Genomic DNA, 23,345 nt, shown 5'->3' on the forward strand with positions numbered 1-23,345 from the left:
GCTGTGGCTGAGCTGAGGGTCCTGCCACAGGGGTCTTCCTCTTCTTCTCTGCTTGTCTAGCTGTAATACAGTCCTCCTGGGAGATAGCCATGTTTACCAACTCATTGTAGCTGTTGGCCCTGACGGTGTTGAGACGATCCCGGAGCTTAGTGCTGAGCCCCCTTCTGAATCTGTCCCTCTTCTTCTCATCTGTATCTGCATGATATCCCGCGTACTGGCACAAGTCATTAAAGGCCTGGGCATACTGCAACACTGTCCTGTTGCCCTGAGTGAGTGCCAAGAACTCATTGAGTTTCCTGTCCATGATCCCGGCGGGTATATGGTGTCCTCTAAAAGCTGCCTTAAACTCCCTCCACTCCACCTCTCGGTCCTCTGGCTGCATAGCAAGAAAATGATCCCACCAAGTCCTTGCAGGTCCGCGAAGCTGCTGGGTGGCGAACCTGACTTTGGTGACCTCTGAGCAAACTCCATGGAGTAGTGGGAATTTGGATTCCACCACTCGCAGCCATACATCTGCGTCAAGTGGGTCCTCCGCCCTTGTGAACAGTGGAGGCTGGGTGCTGAGGAATTCCTGATAGGTGGCCGCCGCGGGGTGACGTTGGTGGTCCCCACCACCATAATGCTGAGGTGGTGGCTGACGTTGAGCCAGCTGCCTCAGGATCTCATTCTGCTGAGCCATGAGCTCCTGCAGAGTGGGAGGTGGTGGTGGCGGTGGAGGAACGCGCTCGTTCTGGCCACGACGCTGCCTTCCGGCCATCTGAAAAACCACATACTTACTTAACACCACAGTTCCAATTTCAAGATTTCATCACGGGGAAAAAGTTAAAACAGCATGATAGGCTCTAACTTCAACAAAAGGGAGTTTAAAGAGGCATAAATTTTTTTTCCTTCCAAATTTAACTGATAATAGCATCCATCAAACAAGCTCCCAAGAGAGTTTAACACGGTTACATCAAATTGTTCCAAAATGACTCAACTCTACCTAGCCTAGTACCCCAAGGGTGCAAAAGCTAAGCTAGTTGCGAGGAGTCCGTCTGTCCAACTTCTAAGCCTACCCTGGACACCTAGTGAGCGAACGAAGCAACACTTGACTCGGGGGAAGGTGGTCTTCCCGAGCCAGCGGTGTCCACACTGGAGGCAGGCTCATCTCCTCCCTCAATGTCGACGTCCTCGTTGGCCTCCTGGTCCTGGATCTCCTGGTGATGCATGTCCAGGTGCTCGTTAGCCTCAGCAAGCTGCTGCTGAGTGTTAATGAGCTGATCCTCGAGAACCTCGATGGTGTTCTCCCTGGTGCCTACCAGCTCCTCCAACTCCTGAATATCAGTGGATAGCTGCTCCACCTGCAAGTCCTTTTCCACCATTTCTTGAGATAGATCAACCACGAGCTCCTCTCTGTTATCCAACGTGATCTTTGTTGCCTCCAGTAGTGCCATCAGGTGGGACATGGCCTCACCGCGCATCGCCTGCAGACGGTACAGAGCATTCATGCACCGTACTGTCAAATGCGTAGTCTGACCTGGGTAGATGGCCCAGATGTCCTTGGCATGCTCCACCCGATCCTTCCACATTGGGTCGTCCTCCTTCTCAGCAGGGAACAAGCCAATGGGGTGGGTAGCCAGCTCCAAGGGATGGAATCCGCAGAAGGTAGTCAATCCATGCAGAGCGATCGCCTCGATCGTGTCCTCTGCCCGGTACCCGAAAGACTCGGAGTCCAAGGAGCGCCAGCCTGGCTGCAGGGGATGAGGCTCCAAAGTCATCCTCACCCTACAGCGAGGCACTCGGTGCTTCTCGAACTGCTGCACCGCGTACTGAGGGGGTGTCATGTATCCAGCCCCCTGAAGTACCTCCCACAAAATGCGGGGAAACCCCTCTCGTGCAAGCCCGTCAGTGTGGGTCAGTGCATTTCCGTCATCGGAGGATCCATGGGAAGTCATCTGTGTACGGTTAAGCGTAAGTAAAAGAAAAAGAATTATAAAAGAACAAGGAAAAAAAATAAAACTCAGCCCTTCTTTAGTTAATGAAAAGGCACTGGAGACCTAGTTGGTTGTTATCTTGTTTTTAAGTCCTTTACTCAGTTATTCATTTGCTTAATCATGAATGCATGCATGCTCGTCCTGAATGACCTCACCACAAGATAAAAGGAATAGGGAGGAACTCCCATCCTGCAAAAGTGGCCTGTAGGGCCTAGTTTCTTAGCCACCTAGCTACCCTTCTATTATCCTAAGGCTTCACGTCCTAGGTCTATCCTACTCGTCCTACTATCTATCCAACCTTGTTTCTATCAAGTTTTATTTAGAAAATTTATGGTATTTACATTTTATTGATTCCTCTGTGGTGGTACAAGCTCCGATACCAGCTGTGGCGGAACTGCCCGAATTATTCCAACTTAAGTGCCCAAGTCCCGCCTTAGAGGCTAAACCACACTTAAATGGGAATAACCCGTCAATCCCTCGGATCTAGTCCGACACGGCCACTGACAGGATCAAGTACCACAATCTCACTCGAAGGTGAGTCACAGAGCAAATACAATAAAGCATAAAACCATACATGTCATAATGTTAAATTATTACATCACCAGCATCGTCGTCGGAGTTTTTGCAAAAGTAACCATCATTGTTCGAAGTGCAGCGGAATAAAACTAGCGGTAATTAAACAGAGAGATGGGGAAGCCTGTCCCATCACTCCTCATGCTCCTCCTTGGCCGAGGCAGGGTCCCACTCAACAGTCCAACCCGGTGGCAAGGTGGACGGCCAAGTTATCCCAGCAACCATCTCCTCCAGAGAACCTGTAAAAATTTATGCCACAAGCAAGGCTGAGTATACTAATACTCAGCTAGACTTACCCGGTGTGAGGAGTCTACTCCTCTACCTCTAGACATGCAGCTGTTTGGCTGTGGGGTTTGGTTGCCAAAAGCACTAGCTGAGTTTCTAAATCAAGATTTTAACTTAGTCAAGGTTAAGTGTGACTCTCTTAAGGCTAAAAGTGAACTATCTACTCATACATGGTAGCAAGCATTATTAACAATCAACATCTTATCTCAACTCATCATACTTCCACTTATTACTCAATGTAGCAGCATGGATCAAGCAGTCTCATTAACTGCGAGAAGCAGACGATTCGAATCGAGTTTTTATCCTTGCAAGGTAAACCTAAACACACGACATGCAGGGGCACTCTGTCCCCACACATATCAACCGTCCCCATCGATTCCCCGTCAGCAGAACAGGGCTCACCGCCTTGGCGTACAATGCCTCACTGACCCCGACTGGCCGTCGTGCAGTGACCGCACTTGTACCCACCATAACCGGAATGGGAGACCTCGTCTCAGGACGTGTGAGGGGCAAAGTCTACTGCCAGGTTCAATCAGGTACTAGGCTTACCGATTTACCATATTTCTCGGTATGTGTTTAGTACGTTCAAACGCTTGACACACGGTACCACACCTTAATCCTTATTCAAATTTCATCTCGTAGACAACCAATCCCCATGGATTGTTGTCCATCCACTAGTATCATGATAATGTGAAAGGGGGTACAATCAATTTCCTGATCTCGCGCGAGTGCTAGAAAAATCACTCGTCTTCTACCGAGATCCTAATTAAATAAAGCAACTACTCGACCTATCATACTAGTATTCATCTCAATGGGATTCCTGAGATCATGCAACTAGGGTTTCAAACAATTCCTACACCTGAGTGCACAATCAATCCTACAATCATTAAGTGAAGTAAAGTAGCATAAATAACAGGTTATGCATAAAACCGGGGCTTGCCTTCCAAAGCAGTGGCAGGCAGGTCCTCTGGTGCAGGCTCGGGTGCTGGATCTGGGGCTACCTCCTGAGCAGCTCCTTGCTCCGGCACGAGGATGTACTCTCCGTCAGCAAGATTACAGTCTATCGAAATGCAATGAACATGTATGTCATGATTATGCAGGATTTAAGAATAACAAGCTAAAGAAACTAAGTTAAGAAGTAACTTAGGGTTTTCTTAGTCATGCTGGGCTGCTAGTGGTATATAGATATAGAGACATAGACTTATGACCTTTTAAGTTTAGGTTTTCTTTTAGGATAACATAGTGGGTTGGTATTGTCTTTATAGATTTCAGTGGACAAATTAACAAAGGTCTTAGGATGACATTAATTTCCATTATTCATTTTCCTTTCCTTAATTTTCATTTAGGGTTTCTAGGGTAGGTTTGAACTACAACAGGGTTTTAATAATTTCCAAAAATTCTGCAAAAATTCCAGTGGGTCATCACTGGCTATTCTAGCTTGTTTTAAGAATTTGAGGCTTAAAGTATAAAAGTTAGGCTTTAAACAAAAATAACAAAAGTTAGGCAAAATGGGCCACTTCTCACTACACCTCTTAGTTAGGGGTGGGTTCTGTCCTAATGGTTATTTTTGTTGGCATCCTATGGTAATAATAGGTTTCTGTGCTAAAAACCACAGAAAACTAAGGGGTGGTTATTTAGTTATGCTTTTCTTAAGTTTAATGCCAAAAAGGCACTTTCTACTACATTATTATTTGAAAAATGTCAAACAGCAGATTTCATATTTTTCCTAAGTTCTCTCTAATAAAACAATAGTCATCCCAATGGTGGGGGTGTTTTTACCTTGGGGTCATTTTTGTAGGGTTTTTCTAAGTTATCCTTGTTTTAATAAAATAAAAGATATCCTACTTAATTTGTACTAAACCAAGGTATGATATATTTTTCCAGTGAACTATATTGAATAAGTAACCTAACAAAAATAGAAGTACTCTCTGGTTCATTAATTAAGTTGCATTTTCTATTTTCCTTATCCTTAAGCATATTATAGAATAAAGGGTAAAACTAACTTAAATGGAGTGGGCAGAGGGGTTTAACATTTTTACTTGGTCTAGTAGGTAGATATAAGCTTCTCAAAATTTTTCTAACCCTGGTCAAACAATATTCCTATTTTTCCTCCTAATATTGGGTTTTGAGTGGTTTTCTTATTTAATTCTAAACTTCAGAAAGAAATACAGAAGCTAGGGGTTCTATTATTTTTCTCTGATAGCTCATAAATTTCTGAATCTAGCAAAATTGGTTTGAACATTTTTGGATGATTATTCTGCAAGTTATGCATTTACTTAGCTATCTGTTATAATAAAAGAAAAGAAATTCGAAAATAGAAAAAGAAAACGTGTTTACGCCGAGGCCCCTGGGGTTTTTCCCTTTTCTTTTCTCACAGAACAGCCCTTGGTCCACTATTGGCTTGAGTCACTGACATTGCGCAAAGCCCCCTGGACTTAACTAAAATCTAACTCGCGCTCCCTGACCGGCTTAAACAGTGTCCGCGGTACAGTTTACGGCGGTGGGGCTTACCGGCGGCAGTAGAGCTCCGGCGGGGTGGTCAGTGACGTCCGGGAGGTCGCAACGGTCACGCCGATGTGCGGGTCGGTGTCGGAGGTGGTCGGAGCTACCCTGGCCACGAGCACAGGCGGCGGGGGTCGTCGGCGGCTCCTGCTCCGGCCAAACCACGGCGGCATAGATCAATTAGGGTGCACGAGGAGCTTCACGGGGTGACACAGAGGCCATACGCGCAAGAAATTGGAAAACGGTGCAGGGGCTTACCCGGTCCACGTGCGCCGGCGGGTTCTTGAACTCCGGTGAGCACGATTGGGCTATTCCGGTGACGCGGGTCCCTGGGTCAAGCTTGAGCAAGACTCACAGCTTCACCAGGAAGCTCTCTGAGGGCTTGGATCGAACGGAGGAGGACGGGAGAGGGGCTGGCCACGGTGGTTGCTCTCGGGCGGCACTGGCGGGTCGCGGGGAGGTCGCCGGAGTTAATGGCTGGCTCGGGCGAGTCCGGCGAGGTACGGAGGAGGTAACGGGGAAGGCAGCCAAGTCACTGGGGCGGGCTTTATAGCCGTGGCGCGGGCGTGGTCACGGGCGGCCGCGGGTGCGCGGGGGTTCGCGCACGGGCGTGCTCTGAGCGCGCCCCCGGATGCCAGCTCGCGTCGAACACGTGGAAGCTTGCTTCTGCCATGGTTCAACGGCCGATTAGAGCGCCATAGCGTGCGTATCTTGGCAAAGTCACTGTGTACGGTCGCTTCTCTGCTCCAAATCCTATCTTTTCACTCTGAGTTCCAAGTCGAGATATGGTCGGGGTAGGGAGATAGAGAGGGGAGAAGTTTGCTGTGTCAGCCAAGCCCGAACCGAGACAAAAGGGGTGTCAAGTCGTGTCTAGCGCCCTAGGGTAGGTGTCATCTCTTTCCAGGGTGTTCTAGGGTTAATTTGGCGCCATTTTGTCAATTGGGTCGAAGGGTTTTGAAAAGGGGATTAAGGTGAACATGTGGAGTCTTTGTGCAAGGGTTAGTTTTTGTACTTAGGCAAAAACTGAATTTTCCCTTGTGCTAAATCTTAGGTGAACTGTTTAAGGCTTTTCTGAAAACTTTTTGGGGGTACTTCCTTACTATTAATTGTAGGTTATTAAGTGTACTATAACTTTTATATTTGGCCCAAACCATGATCATAAGGTTTACATGATCTTTTGATCATGGCTTCAATTAGGGTTCCCATTGCCTATGGGGGTTTTGCTTTAGGGTTTTGGGAGATCCCCACTTAGATGTGCATGATAAGCTAGGGCATGACATCCAAGGTGGATTATACTTGCTTAGGACCTAGAATTCCAAGTTTGGTATACTTTGCCCAAATCAGTCTTCATGTGATAATGGGTAAAAGGGAGTAACCCTAGGATGGACACCCTGAGTAACACCTGGGGTGTCACATATAGAGGGCATGAATGTAATTTTGTATGGGCTGTGTCCCGTGTCTATAAATAGGTGAACAGTACCCCCGTACTGTTCACGCTGATTTGGCATTTGCTTTTGCGTCACACCTGTACTTTCATCTCCTTCCAAGCTGAAGGTACATTTGTAATTCGATGTTATTTCTGTTTCTTCACAATAATAATAAGGTGATAATAATATATAATTGTCTATGTTATCCTTCATATTCCTTATGATTCATTCTTCGTCATCGTATGCTGTGTTTATGAAGGTACGTCCTTCATAACCTTCGTCCGAAAATCATTATATCCTAAGGGAAATAATGCTTCGAAGGACGAAGGACTTTATAGATTAACATTTTCTGTGTTGCCTTGTTCTTAACTCATAGCATTTGAGAACAAGTCTCCAACAGTCTTCGCTTCGGACGGGTGCCGAAGGCCGCGGTCATCAACTGATCTTCTTTTTTGGAATAATTGCCGAGTATTTCATTGCACATTACTTCAATTGTATCCAGCCACTCTTGGCAAGGTGTTTTAAAGTATTTCTTAAACTTGAAATAGTAAGGTAACCGCACAAGTTCTCCTTCTTTTTTCTCCCCCTCTAGCTTCGGCATTTCCCATTCTTTTAAGCTAGGAAAAACCCTGAAAGCCAAAAACTCCTGAACCAGGTCTCTTGTACTGATATGCTCTGAAATAATTCTGAATTCATCCAACGCTTGTTGGGTTGGACCTTCTGGTGTCATGTTGCAACGAGGTCGGGTTTCTCCGAAGATTAGTTCAAGTGGACTTTGCACAAGCTTCTCCTTGTCATCATCAACCTTGACATAGTACCACTCTGACTTCCAGCCTGCTGCCCATTTGCTTCGGTAGCTGATTACAGGAAACTTTGTGGTTTTCCGATAAGCAAAATTATAGCAACCAAAATTGTCATGCAATCCATCTTTTCTAGCCTTCGTCTGATAGTGCAGCTCGTGAACTCGACAAAAGCTGTCCGCAAACGGCTCCACCGCTTGGCTTCGGAGGGCCCAGATATAAACACTAAGCCTAACGATAGCGTTAGGAGTCAACTGATGAAAGTAGATACCAAACCTCTTCAGTACCTCTGCAATAATCCCATGTAGGGGGAATCTTAATCCAGCCTTTAGAAAGCTCTTGAAAATGACTATTTCATCCTTCTCCGGTTTTGGGGTAGTTTCTTCCCCCCCGAAGCATAATAGCTTCTTCTGATTTTCACTGAAAAAACCCGACTTTACCATCTTGGAGAGATCAGCCTTCGAAACAGTAGACTTTCCGAAGTCCAAGTGGCTGGGTTTACTTGGCATAGCAATACGATAATCATCTTCAGGATCAGTTTCCTCAATGTTCTCTTCTTCTACTTCGGCAGTTGCTTGTTCTGCATCGGCACTGGGGATTTTTTCCGAAGCTACCAGCCCGGATCGTTGCATTGCTTCGGAGATGGGAATAGTCTCCGAACCTTCAGCTTCGCCTCCCTCACGCTCAACCCTAGCGGTAGAACGCACTCTGGCCATTTAATTCTGAATTTTTGGGAATTAAATACTTTTTCTCCCGAAGTTTTTTCTTCTGACGAAGCAGGCTTCAAGCTGGAGCTTCGTTCGATTCCGAGAGTCAAGCTTCGGCTATGGTTAAAAATTTTGGCAGCAAAATAGTGCAAATAGCAATGAATGCTGTGGTAACTTCACACCTACTCGTCTGTTTATATAGTACTGCAGGTAAGAAGGCGAAGCGCCAGGATTTTTACACCAGGCGGACAGCCGCTTGCACTCGCTGCGCGGTGGACCGCAGAGACCAAACAGTAACTCTGCAAGGTGGGACCGCTATGCGCTGGGAAACTGAATCGTTTCTCGATAACGAGCTCAGGGAAGGTGTTTTTTGGACCTTCGGCTTCCTGAAGCTTAGGAGACTTTTTTCACGGATCAAGCTCGTTACGAAAAACGATCTAGCGCCGCGAAAGGGGCTACTGTTGGGACTATGCTTCGTCGCCGAAGGTCTTGTAGGAAGAAGCAGTTTTCGGCTGAAGCTGTTCGTATGAGATGACCGAAGGTTCCTCTTAGTGAAGCTTCGGAATTTACAAACCGACATAAAAGTATAATGACCTTTTAGTCCATATATGTTTGAGTCACCGTTGTAATCCCTTATGAGGGGCATAATTGTAATTCCTCACAGGCCACCCCCTGTGCCTATAAATAGGTGAACAGTACCTCTGTACTGTTCACGCAATCTTGTAATCATTGGCACATTACGCTGGAATTATTGCTTTCTGCCAAGACGAAGGTATAAATGTACCTAAATGTTATGTTTCAATATTTAAGTTCACATAATAAAATATATACAAATATCGTTATTCATTTTCGGTATGTCTTTCTATAATGTCTTATGTTGCACATTTTACTTCATATTGTTTTTCAAGTTTGATCACGAAAGTATAACTTTCGTGATATTTTGTCTGTGACCTTCGTCCGAAGCTCATTAAATCCTTGGGGAGATAATGCTTCCGCGGACGAAGGACATTAATATTTAACATTTTATGTTGCCTTGTTCTTAATTCATAGCATTTGAGAACAAGTCCCCAACAACAGCTGCATTGCCTCCATATGAAGATATAGTTGCTTCATAACTCATCAAAAACTGCTTCGGGTCTGAATGCCCATCATATAGGAAGCTAAGGTGGTTTGTATGATGGGGGCCATGGGATAGCCTGCAGTTCTGCTGCCAAGGGAGAAGCATCATCAAAAGTAAAGGTACCATGATTAAAATCATCATACCATCCATCGTCGTTGAACAAGCCTTCTTGATGAAGCACCCTGTGCTGGGCCTTCGTTCTTGTTCATCTTGAGCAAGATGGCGTACTTCTTCAGTGGCTTCGTCGATCTGCCTTTGAAGATCAGCTAGCCAGGCCATCTTCTCCTTCTTCCTTTGTACTTGCTGATGGATTATCTCCATGTTTCTGATTTCTTGGTCCAACTCCTCCTCCTGGAGTGTTGGACTAGTGGCCTTCCTCTTCAGGCTTCGGGCCTCTCGAAGAGAAAGGGTTTCCTGAATTGGGTCTAGTGGCTGTAGTGCAGCAGCCCCTGGCGCTGAAGCTTTCTTCGGTGGCATGACGAAGGTCAGTGCTTGCCGAAGGTGGTCGAAAAAGGGTTCACCGGAGGTGGGCGCCAATGTTGGGGACTTGTTCTCAAATGCTATGAGTTAAGAACAAGGCAACACAAAATGTTAAATGTTAATGCCCTTCGTCCTTCAAAGTGTTATTTCCCTTAGGATATAACGATCTTCGAACGAAGGTCATGAAGGACATACCTTCATCATCACAGTATACATTAATGAAAGACGAAGCATATGAAACATGAAAGATAACATGAATAATCATATAACATCATTAATACAACTTTATTATATTATCATGGAAAGATAGAAATAATATTGAATTACAAATGTACCTTTGGCTTGACAGAAGGTAAAAGTACAAGCGTGATGCACGGGCAAGTACAAGTCAGCGTGAACAGTACAGGGTACTGTTCATCTATTTATAGGCACTGAACACAGCCTGTGAAAAATTATATTCATGCCCTTTACATTTATTATTAACTTATATACAATTATATGAGGACTAGATAGCCTTTTCCACTTTAAGTCGGTTCCTTTTTCCGCCATCTAGTCGAAGCTTTCTTGCGCATAGCTTCGGGATTGACTCGACCTTCGTCAGGACTGACCTTCGTCCCGATCATGCTTTCCATATTATATATGCTTTTGACCCGAGTCCGAAGGTACCTGTTTACATATCACATTTGGAAAATATTGTTAAATCACATTTTTGAGGACCTTCGGAGGACGAAGGCCCCCAACAACAACTATGTTAAATTGCGGTGTAAGATAAAAAATGGTAGCACCCCAGCCTCATCCATTCTCGTTATTCCAGATGTACAATGAGACATATATTTTGAAGAATATGCTTGAGTTATGAGGGATAACGACTTTGACATATGTCATCATCAGGGGGAGCGAATGCTTATATTGATCACAATCGTGAGACAATAAATGCCATATTCTATGCCCTAAAGGCGTTAGCTTGATGGTTAATATGTGAACCTTTATGGAAGTTTCTATCAAATATATAGATCCAGTCGATCGAACACCATCAATCAAAGTTGCTTATTTATGTTGATACATGTACTTACCTCATTTATCCTAGAAGTGAGTAGAGCTAAAGTTTCTGAAATAGTTCTTGCAAGGATATGCAATCCGTTTGCTAAATCTTTATGTGCATATACTTCCAGAAGAAGGTGTTTTGCCTTATTGATACCGTTTTGTAAGGATCATGGGGAGCACATTTCTAAATTTAGCCCTTGTAGAATATTCGATAGAATCCAGATCTAGAAGATCGAAATTTGTCCTAATGTCAGCTGTTGTACTCTTTTTCCTTGATGAGTTTTTTTTGAAGTTTACCACATAAGGTTTTTAATGAGGCAACAAAGTGCAAATGCAATTTGTGTCACCATGTACTCTTTCTCCATATTTTTTGCCACTGCGTTTTTGGGAGTTTTAAAGAGACATGTGTTGGTCGCGGTATTCGACTAAGGGGGAGTGTTAAGTAACCCTAGTTAGGGTTATGTGGGCAAATATCGACGTTGCCCCTAAGGGGTCTCACCTCTCTATATAAGAAATCTGTACACCCCCTCATAACAGAGATAGAAGAGAAAGAGGCTAAAGACTCAACCCTACATCATGTGTCTCGTGTGCTCTTTGTCGTGCTTCTGGGAAATGGAACATGTTTTTACGACTTCTCGCGTCTCTACTGCCGACAGGGGAAGGGAGCGGATCTGGTGAACCGCGACAACGTAGTTCTCATTAAAATTAAATTGATGGATTATACGGTGGTATATATAATATAGATAAGTCAATAGAAAAAGTCAACAGCCAGAAAATTCCAGTTTTATGTAAAAACCCAAAACAATAGTACAGTAGTAGGTCAAATAAATAGGCCCAGCAAAAACCACAACGGGTTGTGTATCAGCCCGCTCCACCTGTCAGCGAGCAAGGCAGGATGGGGCAAGGCGGCCAACCGTCGCGGCCAGGGCTGTAGAGCCCACAACGACATCGTCGGGTTGGGCCATCGCCGCAGCCGAGCGCGACCGCGTTGAGTGAGATATTTACACTGGGCCTGGTCCGCCTGGACTAGAAGAATGCCCTACCCCTACAGGCTACAACCCTACTAATTCTGCCAGCCTCTTTTCTAGCAACCTTTCCTCCTGCAAAACAATCGGATTTCGGCTCTCATGTATACCTATACATATGGCATATGGGCCGGTCTGGCCCGGCACGGCACAGGCCCACAAAAGCACGGCCCACAAAGGCACGACACACAAAAGCACATATCGAATTATGGACCGTGTCGTGCCAGCACGTGTGCCCTGTCATCGGCCCACGGCATGGCCCATAATTAGTTATGTGTGCCAGGCCGGCCTAAATAGCCCAAAATGCCTTATCGTGCCACACCGGCCCATATACATACAACAGTAATACAAAAACAAAAAGTATAGAATATATATGACCAAAATAAAACTAAGATGTTTTGTGAATGCACATTAAAACCCTTTGGTCGAAAAGAAAAAAATATTACAATTAGCTTAGAAATAATATTCAGTTCTCTGTTCAATGTTTAATTGAGTACTATACATTCATACAAAATACATATACAATGACCATCATCACTATTTACTATCCCCATCTAGGTATTGGTTCTCGAAGACCTATTGAAGCTCTAGATTCTCTAAATTGTGCTGGTCACAAGGTTTTAAAGTCGTCCGACTGATCGCGATTAGTCACGATTAGTCGGCCTTATCGCTAGTCCGAGCTCGATTAGGGTCTCCGACTCGACTAGAGCGACTAGATAGCGATTAGTCGTCCTAGTCGCCGACTAATCGCGATTAGTCGTCCGACTAGGGGTTATGGTCGACTAGTTATGCCTGTTTGGGCCACTAATCCGACCTCTATTATGTGGGTCGGCCCACCATCTGTACACAACACAAACGTTGTTTTGCCCTATGCCCCTGCTTGTACCAATACGGTACGCACTATTGCGCGTGCGCTCTTCCCCAGCTCAGCCACCCCTTCTCTAGCGTCGTCGTCCCTTACCCATCGTCGCCGCTCTCCTCTCCTGCCGCCCTGTTGTGCTTTGGCGGCTCTCTGCTCGAGCAGCAGCTGCACTCCCTCCATCGTGCGGTGGTTGTAGTCTGCAGACCCCCCTCCAACGCGTTCTCGTCCTCCTCTGTTGTCTTTTCAGCGGCTGAACAGGCGAGTAGGCAACCACTCCTCTGTTTATAATTCAGAGATTGAGATGAGGACCTCTTCAGACGGTAATTGCTATGATATTTTGGTTGTTCAGTGTTCTCTGTTCACTAACTGAGTAGTATTGTGCCCGCATTGGCCTCCTCTTGAGTTGTGCTTCACTTGATTGTTGTGCCACTACATATGAGAATAGGAGGCGACGTAATAATGTTGAAGTCATATTTCCAGAATCTGTGTTGCCCCAGCCCTAGAACGATGGCAGTGGCACTGGTACAGTTTATGCAGTCTTGCAGTCTAGCTAGGCAGCTACAACTATATATATTCATATATATTGATATACACACATATGGTCCTGTTATAGGTGGATGACTATAGGACGACTAGGAGTCGACTAGGCTCGACTAATCGAGCAAATCTACGACTAATCAAGATTAGTCACCTTATCGTGCTCAGGCGACTAGAGTCGACTAGCCGACTTTAAAACCTTGGCTGGTCATGTGAGCTTTGACAGACCTTAGTCTCTACTAATAATTAAGATCCGTCTGTAGACCGCCCCCGCCCCCTACAACCCCGCGCCCACCTCCGCACGCCTGCGCGCGCCGGAAACGTCGCCCCCAAATCCGCTCACCACCGCCCACCTCCGCACGACTGCGCGCGCCGGAAAACTCGCCGCCTCAGTCGCCTACCTCCGCCCACCTCCGCACGCCTCGATCCCAAGCCGCAGTCCCGCCTCAGTCCGCCGCGAAATCTGCGATGCCGCCCTACCACCATCCCCACGCCGCGCCGGAAAACTCGCCGCCTCAGTCGCCTACCTCCGCCCACCTCCGCACGCCGCGAACCGCTCGCGCCGACCATACCGCAGTCCCGCCTCAGTCCGCCGCGAAATCTGCGATGCCGCCCTACCACCATCCCCACGCCGCGCCGCAAGCCCGCCGAGACCGCCGCGAAAGCCGCTCGCACGCCGCGAACCGCTCGCGCCGACCATTGCCACACGCCTCAAACCAAGCCGCGGCCCTTGGCGAACCACCCTAACACCCGCCCTAACGCCAGCACGCGCGCAATCCCGCAAATCCCGTCGTGCGCCACTGCAGCCACCTCAAATCCGTTGCGGCGTCCATTGAGGCGGGACAAACTCCCTAATCCTACTCACTACGCCTTACATTGATCATATCCCCGCATGCCAACATCCTCTTTCCCCTAACTTCCCAAACCCCCGTCCCTGGAGGATCCAAAGGAAAAGGAGCTTGGCCCTCTGCCGTAGAGGGAGGAATACTAATATTGCTTCGGTCGCGGGTGCCTCATTCAAGGTATGCCATGCGTTCTCCTTCCAGATTTGTTAATCCGCGTCCCTAGCGCAGATAAATTCATGTCACACTTAGAATGAGTACGGGACCTTCTTTTCTAGGGGACATTCCTTTAGAATTTAAATACCCAAGGTTGTAAGGTATGTGCAAGGACATGTATGTTCTTGTACAATAGCAGGTCATGCGGCTTGAGAGGGATGCAGTGCTATGTATTTTGGACAACTATAGAAACTTTACTGTTAATTCGTTAATAGATGATGCCAAAAGCTGCATTACATGCTTCCCTAGATTTTCAGAAAGAACTCCAAGATACACAATGATTAGTTCTATGTTACCTGTACCAGCTGCTACTTGGGACTTGATAGAATGCCCTTTGTCCCTAAACCATTCGGCAACAAATGGAACACCCAAAAACTTTAGTTAACAGAGGAGAATGGCATATCTGCCAGCTGCAATTTTATGTTTTGCGATCAGATAAGATGTCGGTTTCAAACTTTGTTTTCAGTTCTTAGTTAAGAGGGCATTAACAAACTCGAATGTGCTTCTTGTGCTTGTATTTTCTGGCATTTAGGCGCAGCAACTCAATAAGTTGTTGTAAAAAAACAGATATCCAGTTATGTAGCTTATTCAATACCATATGCCAACTAAGAACACGGACAACATAGAATCAAAAGCAAACAAAATATATTTAGCATCGAGAGACAGAAGGGCTGATTAGTAATGGCTAAAACCTGTGGCAGCTGTTACTTGGGATTTGATAAAATGCCCTTTGTCCCTAAACCATTCGGCAATAAATGGAACAGCCAAAAACTTCAGATTAGTAATGGCTAAAACCTGTGGCAGCTGTTACTTGGGATTTGATAAAATGCCCTTTGTCCCTAAACCATTCGACAATAAATGGAACAGCCAAAAACTTCAGTTAACAGAGCACAGCTTCTTACCTGGAAAAGAACAGATGATAAGAATAGCCTGAAGTGCACCTCTGCTTCGCTTCAGCATGCTGGATGAATTCTGCCTTATTTCCTTGCACAGTGATGTGTAGCCGGTTTTTTCGTGTCTCTGCAAGTTTTTCTTCCCGATCCTTTTGGGCAGCCTCTTCAGCATGGGATTTAATTTTCTCTAAAGTTCCAAATACAATATACATGATGGTTAGTCATGAATCCTGACTCTCTGAGCTTGACACCCTCCCTTTTGGTACAGCCTCTGTTTCCTACTAATAGGACGCAGCAGAATCCCTTTGTCCCTAAACCAGTCCACTTGGTAGCAAAAAAAACAGATATCCAGTTATGTAGCTTATTCCATACCATATGCCAACTAAGAACACGGACAGCATAGAATCAAAAGCAAACAAAATATATTTAGCATCGAGAGACAGAAGGGCTGATTAGTAATGGCTAAAACCTGTGGCAGCTGTTACTTGGGATTTGATAAAATGCCCTTTGTCCCTAAACCATTCGGCAATAAATGGAACAGCCAAAAACTTCAGTTAACAGAGCACAGCTTCTTACCTGGAAAAGAACAGATGATAAGAATAGCCTGAAGTGCACCTCTGCTTCGCTTCAGCATGCTGGATGAATTCTGCCTTATTTCCTTGCACAGTGATGTGTAGCCGGTTTTTCCGTGTCTCTGCAAGTTTTTCTTCCCGATCCTTTTGGGCAGCCTCTTCAGCATGGGATTTAATTTTCTCTAAAGTTCCAAATACAATATACATGATGGTTAGTCATGAATCCTGACTCTCTGAGCTTGACACCCTCCCTTTTGGTACAGCCTCTGTTTCCTACTAATATGATGCAGCAGAATCCCTTTGTCCCTAAACCAGTCCACTTGGTAGCACTTCAAGTTTTATTTTCCTGCTGAGAGCAGCAGCAGTGCCAAAAAACTTTATCTTCAGGAAGCAAAAATTTTAGAACTAAAAATTTCCATATCCAAATTCAGTAGCTGAAAACCTTTAACGTTAGCTATGATACATTCAAATGAATATATGTGCAGGACCTGTTATTTGATATCGAATTTATATGGTAATCATGTGCATGAGCATATACTCTTCGGCAACTTGTGGCAAGACTTGTTTCTTGGCTTGTAACCTGTTTACAGTTTATACTGAGTCAATGTAACAAATTGTGAAAAGAAAAAATGGTTACATAGACGGGAAATATTTTAGAATCAACTAAAATACAATTTTCAGCTACACAATATCCAGGAATCAGCTCAATAGTTCTAAATAACTACAATATGGTTTTGCAAGGTGCATAAATGAAACTGAGTTAAGTACAACTACCACAGGCAGGCGAAGCAAAGGAAGCCTGCCAGGTTTTAGAGCATTGCCATTTGAGAGAGATGGGCTCAGATATCCCACGCCACCAGGACTACCATTTGCAGGAGCAGCTGAACGGTCCAAATTCATCTCAGATAGCTTTTTTACCTTCTTTTCTTGGACCTACATATCAAAAAGTAATATTAAACTAACAAAAGATTAATTACATACAACAATATTTCAATGTCTGGTGCATCTTGCATTCTTATGTGCACACAAGGAACTAAAAACAAATAGGGTATGTGAAGCACAGTTCATCATTCCTTGGGAAGAGATGGACAACATCAGATACTTCAAGAAATATCAAGTAGCACATGAACTGAACATGCATTGTGTAGTTTCTAAAGTTTACAAAACATTCAAAGATGATCAGTGTTTCTAAGTTTACCACATGAATACAATTGAAAAATCTAAGGCATGATTTCGAGAGGAAAAGAAAGGTCATAAGGTACTTCCATAATTATCTACTGCTGATGCTTACCTTCCAAAACTTTATCGTTTTGTCATTTGTGGATAGAAGATACAATGCACCATTTTCCTGCTGAGAGCAGCAGCAGTGCCAAAAAACTTTATCTTCAGGAAGCAAAAATTTTAGAACTAAAAATTTCCATATCCAAATTCAGTAGCTGAAAACCTTTAACGTTAGCTATGATACATTCAAATGAATATATGTGCAGGACCTGTTATTTGATATCGAATTTATATGGTAATCATGTGCATGAGCATATACTCTTCGGCAACTTGTGGCAAGACTTGTTTCTTGGCTTGTAACCTGTTTACAGTTTATACTGAGTCAATGTAACAAATTGTGAAAAGAAAAAATGGTTACATAGACGGGAAATATTTTAGAATCAACTAAAATACAATTTTCAGCTACACAATATCCAGGAATCAGCTCAATAGTTCTAAATAACTACAATATGGTTTTGCAAGGTGCATAAATGAAACTGAGTTAAGTACAACTACCACAGGCAGGCGAAGCAAAGGAAGCCTGCCAGGTTTTAGAGCATTGCCATTTGAGAGAGATGGGCTCAGATATCCCACGCCACCAGGACTACCATTTGCAGGAGCAGCTGAACGGTCCAAATTCATCTCAGATAGCTTTTTTACCTTCTTTTCTTGGACCTACATATCAAAAAGTAATATTAAACTAACAAAAGATTAATTACATACAACAATATTTCAATGTCTGGTGCATCTTGCATTCTTATGTGCACACAAGGAACTAAAAACAAATAGGGTATGTGAAGCACAGTTCATCATTCCTTGGGAAGAGATGGACAACATCAGATACTTCAAGAAATATCAAGTAGCACATGAACTGAACATGCATTGTGTAGTTTCTAAAGTTTACAAAACATTCAAAGATGATCAGTGTTTCTAAGTTTACCACATGAATACAATTGAAAAATCTAAGGCATGATTTCGAGAGGAAAAGAAAGGTCATAAGGTACTTCCATAATTATCTACTGCTGATGCTTACCTTCCAAAACTTTATCGTTTTGTCATTTGTGGATAGAAGATACAATGCACCATTTGCTGCTTGACACCATTTTATTTGGTTAATCTTCTCTTCAATTTCCAAGCTCTTAAGATAATCAAACTGATTCCATAACAACATCACTTTATCAAATTTCAAGTAATTCAGAAGACAAATAATACCGCTTAACAATGTTTGTGAGAATATACCTCTGGTTCGTGGCTTTGAAACTCAGTTTTGTAGCGAAATTCAGGATGCCTGCTGATAGAATGATCAGCTTTCTCAGCATCTTTTCTACAAGCATGCTAAAGGAAGAAAAAAACAAACAAAATATGTTTAGCCATCTGAATACAGAGGGAAAAAGTCTGCAGAAAAGATTCGACAATAAATGGAACAGCCAAAAACTTCAGCAACCTGACTCACTTCAGCAACCTGATAGAATGAATCCTGACTCTCTGAGCTTGACACCCTCCCTTTTGGTACAGCCTCTGTTTCCTACTAATATGATGCAGCAGAATCCCTTTGTCCCTAAACCAGTCCACTTGGTAGCACTTCAAGTTTTATTTTCCTGCTGAGAGCAGCAGCAGTGCCAAAAAAAAGGCACTGGACTGGTTTGAAACAGTTTGATTCACATAGAAATAAAAAACTTTCCCATGATCCAGGCAAGCCCTGGTTCCATTGAAAAGCTTCAGCAAGTAATTTATTTGTAACTGAACGTACATTGAGGTGCCGTCTTTCCCATGCGAGTCATACAGCAACCTGATTCTCATAAACAGATGCCAGTGCATAGTGCATCAAATATAATTTGATAACCTACACAAATGATAAGCAAGTGAGCATAAACCCAACTCACTTCAACAATCTGTGACCAGCCAGTCAACATGTGAAGTTGGGCAGCCTACTCTTCAATATTTGTGTTATATCGCCACGCCCATTTGAGGAAACGATTAACTTATTCTTTTAGTCCAGCTTTCTCAGTCTCGGTTAATTGTGAGTTCAATTCTTGTGAAATCTAAGTAACAAAAAGAATTCATTAAACATGACATCAATGTTGGAAACAATGAACAGAACAAGGACACATAAGATTGAACACATAACCTGGAGAAGTTTTTCATGTAAAGCATCAACATCAATCAGTCGGCCACCTCTCTCTGAATAATAATATACACCACCATTTTCAAAATTGGCAGAGTTCCTTAGGATCATTTCAATCAGTGTACCAAAATGTAGTTAGCACTAAAACATCTATGCAACTGGACGTTTAAAGGACATACCTTTGATTCGATTCCCAAGCTGGAAAGCAACTGTGGATACTTCGTTGAAGTATCCGGACATCTAAACTGTAGAACCTCAAGCAATTCCAAAACCTAAGTGCAACGTTTCAAGTGATATAAGGATCTTGAAAATGGCTATGTAGATCAAATAACATACTTGGCTAACAAATAAATAAGAACCAAAGTAGCCTAAACAATATTTGGAACCTTTGTTTCAAAAGGAAAAAAAGTAATCTGCATGAAGAGTAACACTGCTCTTGTCATGATGGATTTACAGTGAAGTTTTTTAAGTTGTTGTGGTATATGATAGGTGGTGACATAAAGGAAACGTTAGATGAGTTTTTTAACCTGACTGCAGTCCAACACTGATTTAGAGCATCTAGCCAAATGAAAATGCGGCTTTGGAGGTGCAGCCCAAAACTTCGAGATTTCTTTCCATATTTCTGTCTAGATTTCAGAGAACATGTACAATCTTTCTCTGAGACAGTTAATCGTGGATTACAATATCTGGGTGTGGGAACCCATTTTCGATTTGCTATTTGCTTATGCACAAGGGGTGGTGCAATGACTAAGTGCTTTGTTTGCTCTGTTGGATGGTATTGAAAGAAGGAATTGAGAATCGAAGATTTACACTCATCTCCTTTTGTATATACTTACTACCTTCTATCATTAGTCTGATTAATCTGCATTTGTTCATTGGCTATGATGCAAGCTACACCACAATATTGGACTGTCGTTGTCGAGTTATTTTCAATGAATTATTGAAGTGATAAATTAGTGCGGTTTCTGGTACATTTCAGATTGTGTGAATTTGGTAAAGGGAGCCAAGGACAATCATTTGAGGGTTAAGGGACCTGTCAGGATCCCTCCGAAGGTTCTCCACATCACCACTCCGAAGGTTCTCCACATCACCACTCCGAAGTCCCCTGGCGGTAAAGGTATCAAGCTATTTCCTATCCTCTGCTGTTGAAGCTGTTCTCCACATAACTTGCATTGGAGCTATAATCTGAAGCAGAGGTGAAGGCTTTACCAATGTACCTTTTTTTATGTTACCCTGTTTTCTGTTAAGTATGTTTGGGTCCTTCCATGGTCCCTTTTCAGCCTTAAGGCAGCCTCCTTATTCAATTCCCTGAGCAGTTTTTAACAAATTAAATATAATAATCATAAGAGATCAATTAAGAAAATATTATGCTATTGTTAATTTTATTTTGGATTCCATTTTTTTCCTTAAACAGATTTTTCTTACTACTATAACATGTAAAACTATTGTATCTATCCTGCACCATGGGAGGTGATTTTTGTTATTTTTACGTTATTATCTACTCCCTGTGTTCCTAATTATTGGTCACTTTGGCTTTTCTATAGTATGTTATTCCAAACTTGTGTGTATTTCGGGTATTTATTGGGGTAGTCTAAAGTTTATATGCATACTTCCTGTATATAGAGGTTGATGCTATTTATCTAATGATATTAGTAAGGCTTAGCTAATAGTATGATTTGTGTACGGTGAGTTGTATCCGTTCACAATTCTCTTTCTCATATGATCCTCGAACCTTCTATTTTGTATCTGCCATTAAGTACAAGAACAAACACTTTATTATTTATCCCAATACAAACGATTTGAAGGATAAACAATTTATTATTTATCCCTGTACAAACGATAATATCTGTTTCATGAAAGGAATAGAACAAACAGCTCCAAGTAGAAATCATCAACACGCACGCCACGCTGGGGCACTGGCCACGAAATGCGAAACCTGTTCCACGTACTGGAGTGCAGAAATGGACCCAGATCTCACAAAGACGCAAACTGCACGGGCGACAACCGACACCCTTGCATTGTGTAAAAACCCAGACCAACTGCACACATCAGGAACATCCTAATATGGCACTGTTGTTGGGAAAAGCAAACTAAACTGCCCTGAGGATCTATACCACTGAAGTACTGCACACGTTTCTTCATGCAGTACATCAATCGACTTTACCACCTTGCACAATGCTCCATGGCCAACTGCTCTTCAATATCCAGAAAGAATGAAGAATGCTAGAGAGACCACGGGAGAAACTTGCATCCCAACTAACTGAAAATGCAAGCAACATATATACTGCTCCTGAAATTCAGAAGCACTTCATGTGGACGATGCCCGGACCAGATTCGTCATGCTCTTCCTTGGAGATCCACATCTACAACACAATAAAAAGACTAAGTCAAATTTCAAATACAATAGATTGCAGAGCAAGCAGAAACGTCTCATTTAGATTTTGAGAGGGTAACAACCTGCTGAAAGGTACTGAGGGAGGCCAGAATGGAACCACCAATCCAACACACTGTACTTCCTCTCTGGCGGAGCAACCACCTTCACCTTCATGCTGCTAGGGGCAAGTGCAGTAATCTCCTTGCTCATGCGGTCACCAATACCAGAGAACATATTGGAACCACCACTGAGGACAACATTACCGTACCGATCCTTTCTGATATCGACGTCACACTTCATGATGGAGTTGTGCGTGGCTTCATGGATGCTAGCAGATTCCATGCCAATTAAGGATGGCTGGAATAGAACCTCAGGGCACCTAAACCTTTCTGCACTGATTGTGATAACCTGGCCATCGGGCAGCTCGTAGCTCTTCTCAACACTGGAGCTGGTCCTGGCAGTCTCCAGCTCCTGTTCATAATCAAGGGCACTGCAGGCAAGTTTTTCCTTGCTGTCCCTGAGGTTCATGATTAAGAAACTGGACTTGACGTTGTGTTAAAAAAACTGATACTTGACTCATGCGTGTATAAGCTGTCAAGCAATTCGCAGAGACAACCAGACTTTGGTGCTAGCTGATAGTCGATCCTGGGACCTGTGGGTTATGGGCCCACCACGCTTCCATGAAGCCACTTTGCTGTTTACGTCCATTTTATCTAGCAGTGTTTATATCATAAACACAAACAAAAGATAAAACCGCGAACAAATAGATTACAACAAGCATGAGAGAGCGCAAGAAATTAATACTCAGTATACATAATGTTCGAACTAAGGGGGTCTAAATTTCCAGGCCCAAGTTTTTTTTTTTGATGGTAGTCTGCTGGCAGAGTAGCATCATTATGCTCCAGTTTAATTACCATGCATCCTAGAATAGTAAGAAGTAATAAACTTATCTGAAAGTAGCAGTGACACCTCCTCTAATATTTGGCTATTCCCTATTCTCTGAGAGTAGCAGAACTGTACAGATTATTTAACTTGATGCAGAGATATGAACGGCTCCTCTAATACTGCTGCATCATAGGAGTTTGTGTTTGCAAACCATTTTTTAAAAATAAAAACAGTAGTAATCTAGGAATAATTCATGATGCACACTAGGTCACCAGCAAAAAAAAAGGATTCTTCACTCTACCCATGTTTGGATCTTGAATCGAGAGTCAAGACACACACAACAAACCTCGATATAAAATAACACAAAACACACACACATATCTGGAATAGAACCTCAGGGCACCTAAACCTTTCTGCACTGATTGTGATAACCTGGCCATCGGGCAGCTCGTAGCTCTTCTCAACACTGGAGATGGTCCTGGCAGTCTCCAGCTCCTGTTCATAATCAAGGGCACTGCAGGCAAGTTTTTCCTTGCTGTCCCTGAGGTTCATGATTAAGAAACTGGACTTGACTTTGTGTTAAAAAAACTGATACTTGACTCATGCGTGTATAAGCTGTCAAGCAATTCGCAGAGACAGCCAGACTTTGGTGCTAGCTGATAGTCGATCCTGGGACCTGTGGGTTATGGGCCCACCACGCTTCCATGAAGCCACTTTGCTGTTTACGTCCATTTTATCTAGCAGTGTTTATATCATAAACACAAACAAAAGATAAAACCGCGAACAAATAGATTAGAACAAGCATGAGAGAGCGCAAGAAATTAATACTCAGTATACATAATG

The 23,345-nt window shown here is 43.5% G+C and overlaps 1 protein-coding gene, 1 long non-coding RNA gene and 1 pseudogene across 2 annotated transcripts; all 3 read right to left on the reverse strand.

Annotated features, from left to right (window-relative positions):
* Positions 1 to 16,422: 16,422 nt before the first annotated feature.
* On the reverse strand, positions 16,423 to 17,212 carry LOC103627288 (uncharacterized). The gene is made up of 3 exons (XR_553530.2): positions 17,150 to 17,212; positions 16,630 to 16,791; positions 16,423 to 16,438 (listed from the first exon to the last, which is right to left on the reverse strand). It is a non-coding gene; the product is annotated as an uncharacterized lncRNA (long non-coding RNA).
* Positions 17,213 to 17,299: 87 nt separating this feature from the next.
* On the reverse strand, positions 17,300 to 19,483 carry LOC109939829 (serine/threonine protein phosphatase 2A 55 kDa regulatory subunit B beta isoform). The gene is made up of 7 exons (XM_020538178.1): positions 19,423 to 19,483; positions 19,247 to 19,299; positions 18,902 to 18,961; positions 18,358 to 18,453; positions 18,152 to 18,271; positions 17,635 to 17,793; positions 17,300 to 17,440 (listed from the first exon to the last, which is right to left on the reverse strand). Exons 1-7 carry the CDS (start codon positions 19,481 to 19,483, stop codon positions 17,315 to 17,317), a joined length of 675 nt encoding a protein of 224 aa, XP_020393767.1. The 3' UTR covers positions 17,300 to 17,314.
* Positions 19,484 to 21,035: 1,552 nt separating this feature from the next.
* Positions 21,036 to 22,178, reverse strand: LOC103627290 (actin-like; annotated as a pseudogene).
* Positions 22,179 to 23,345: the final 1,167 nt, after the last annotated feature.

Source organism: Zea mays, chromosome 5 (assembly GCF_902167145.1).
Source record: "Zea mays cultivar B73 chromosome 5, Zm-B73-REFERENCE-NAM-5.0, whole genome shotgun sequence".
In the NCBI taxonomy this organism is placed as follows: Eukaryota; Viridiplantae; Streptophyta; class Magnoliopsida; order Poales; family Poaceae; genus Zea; species Zea mays.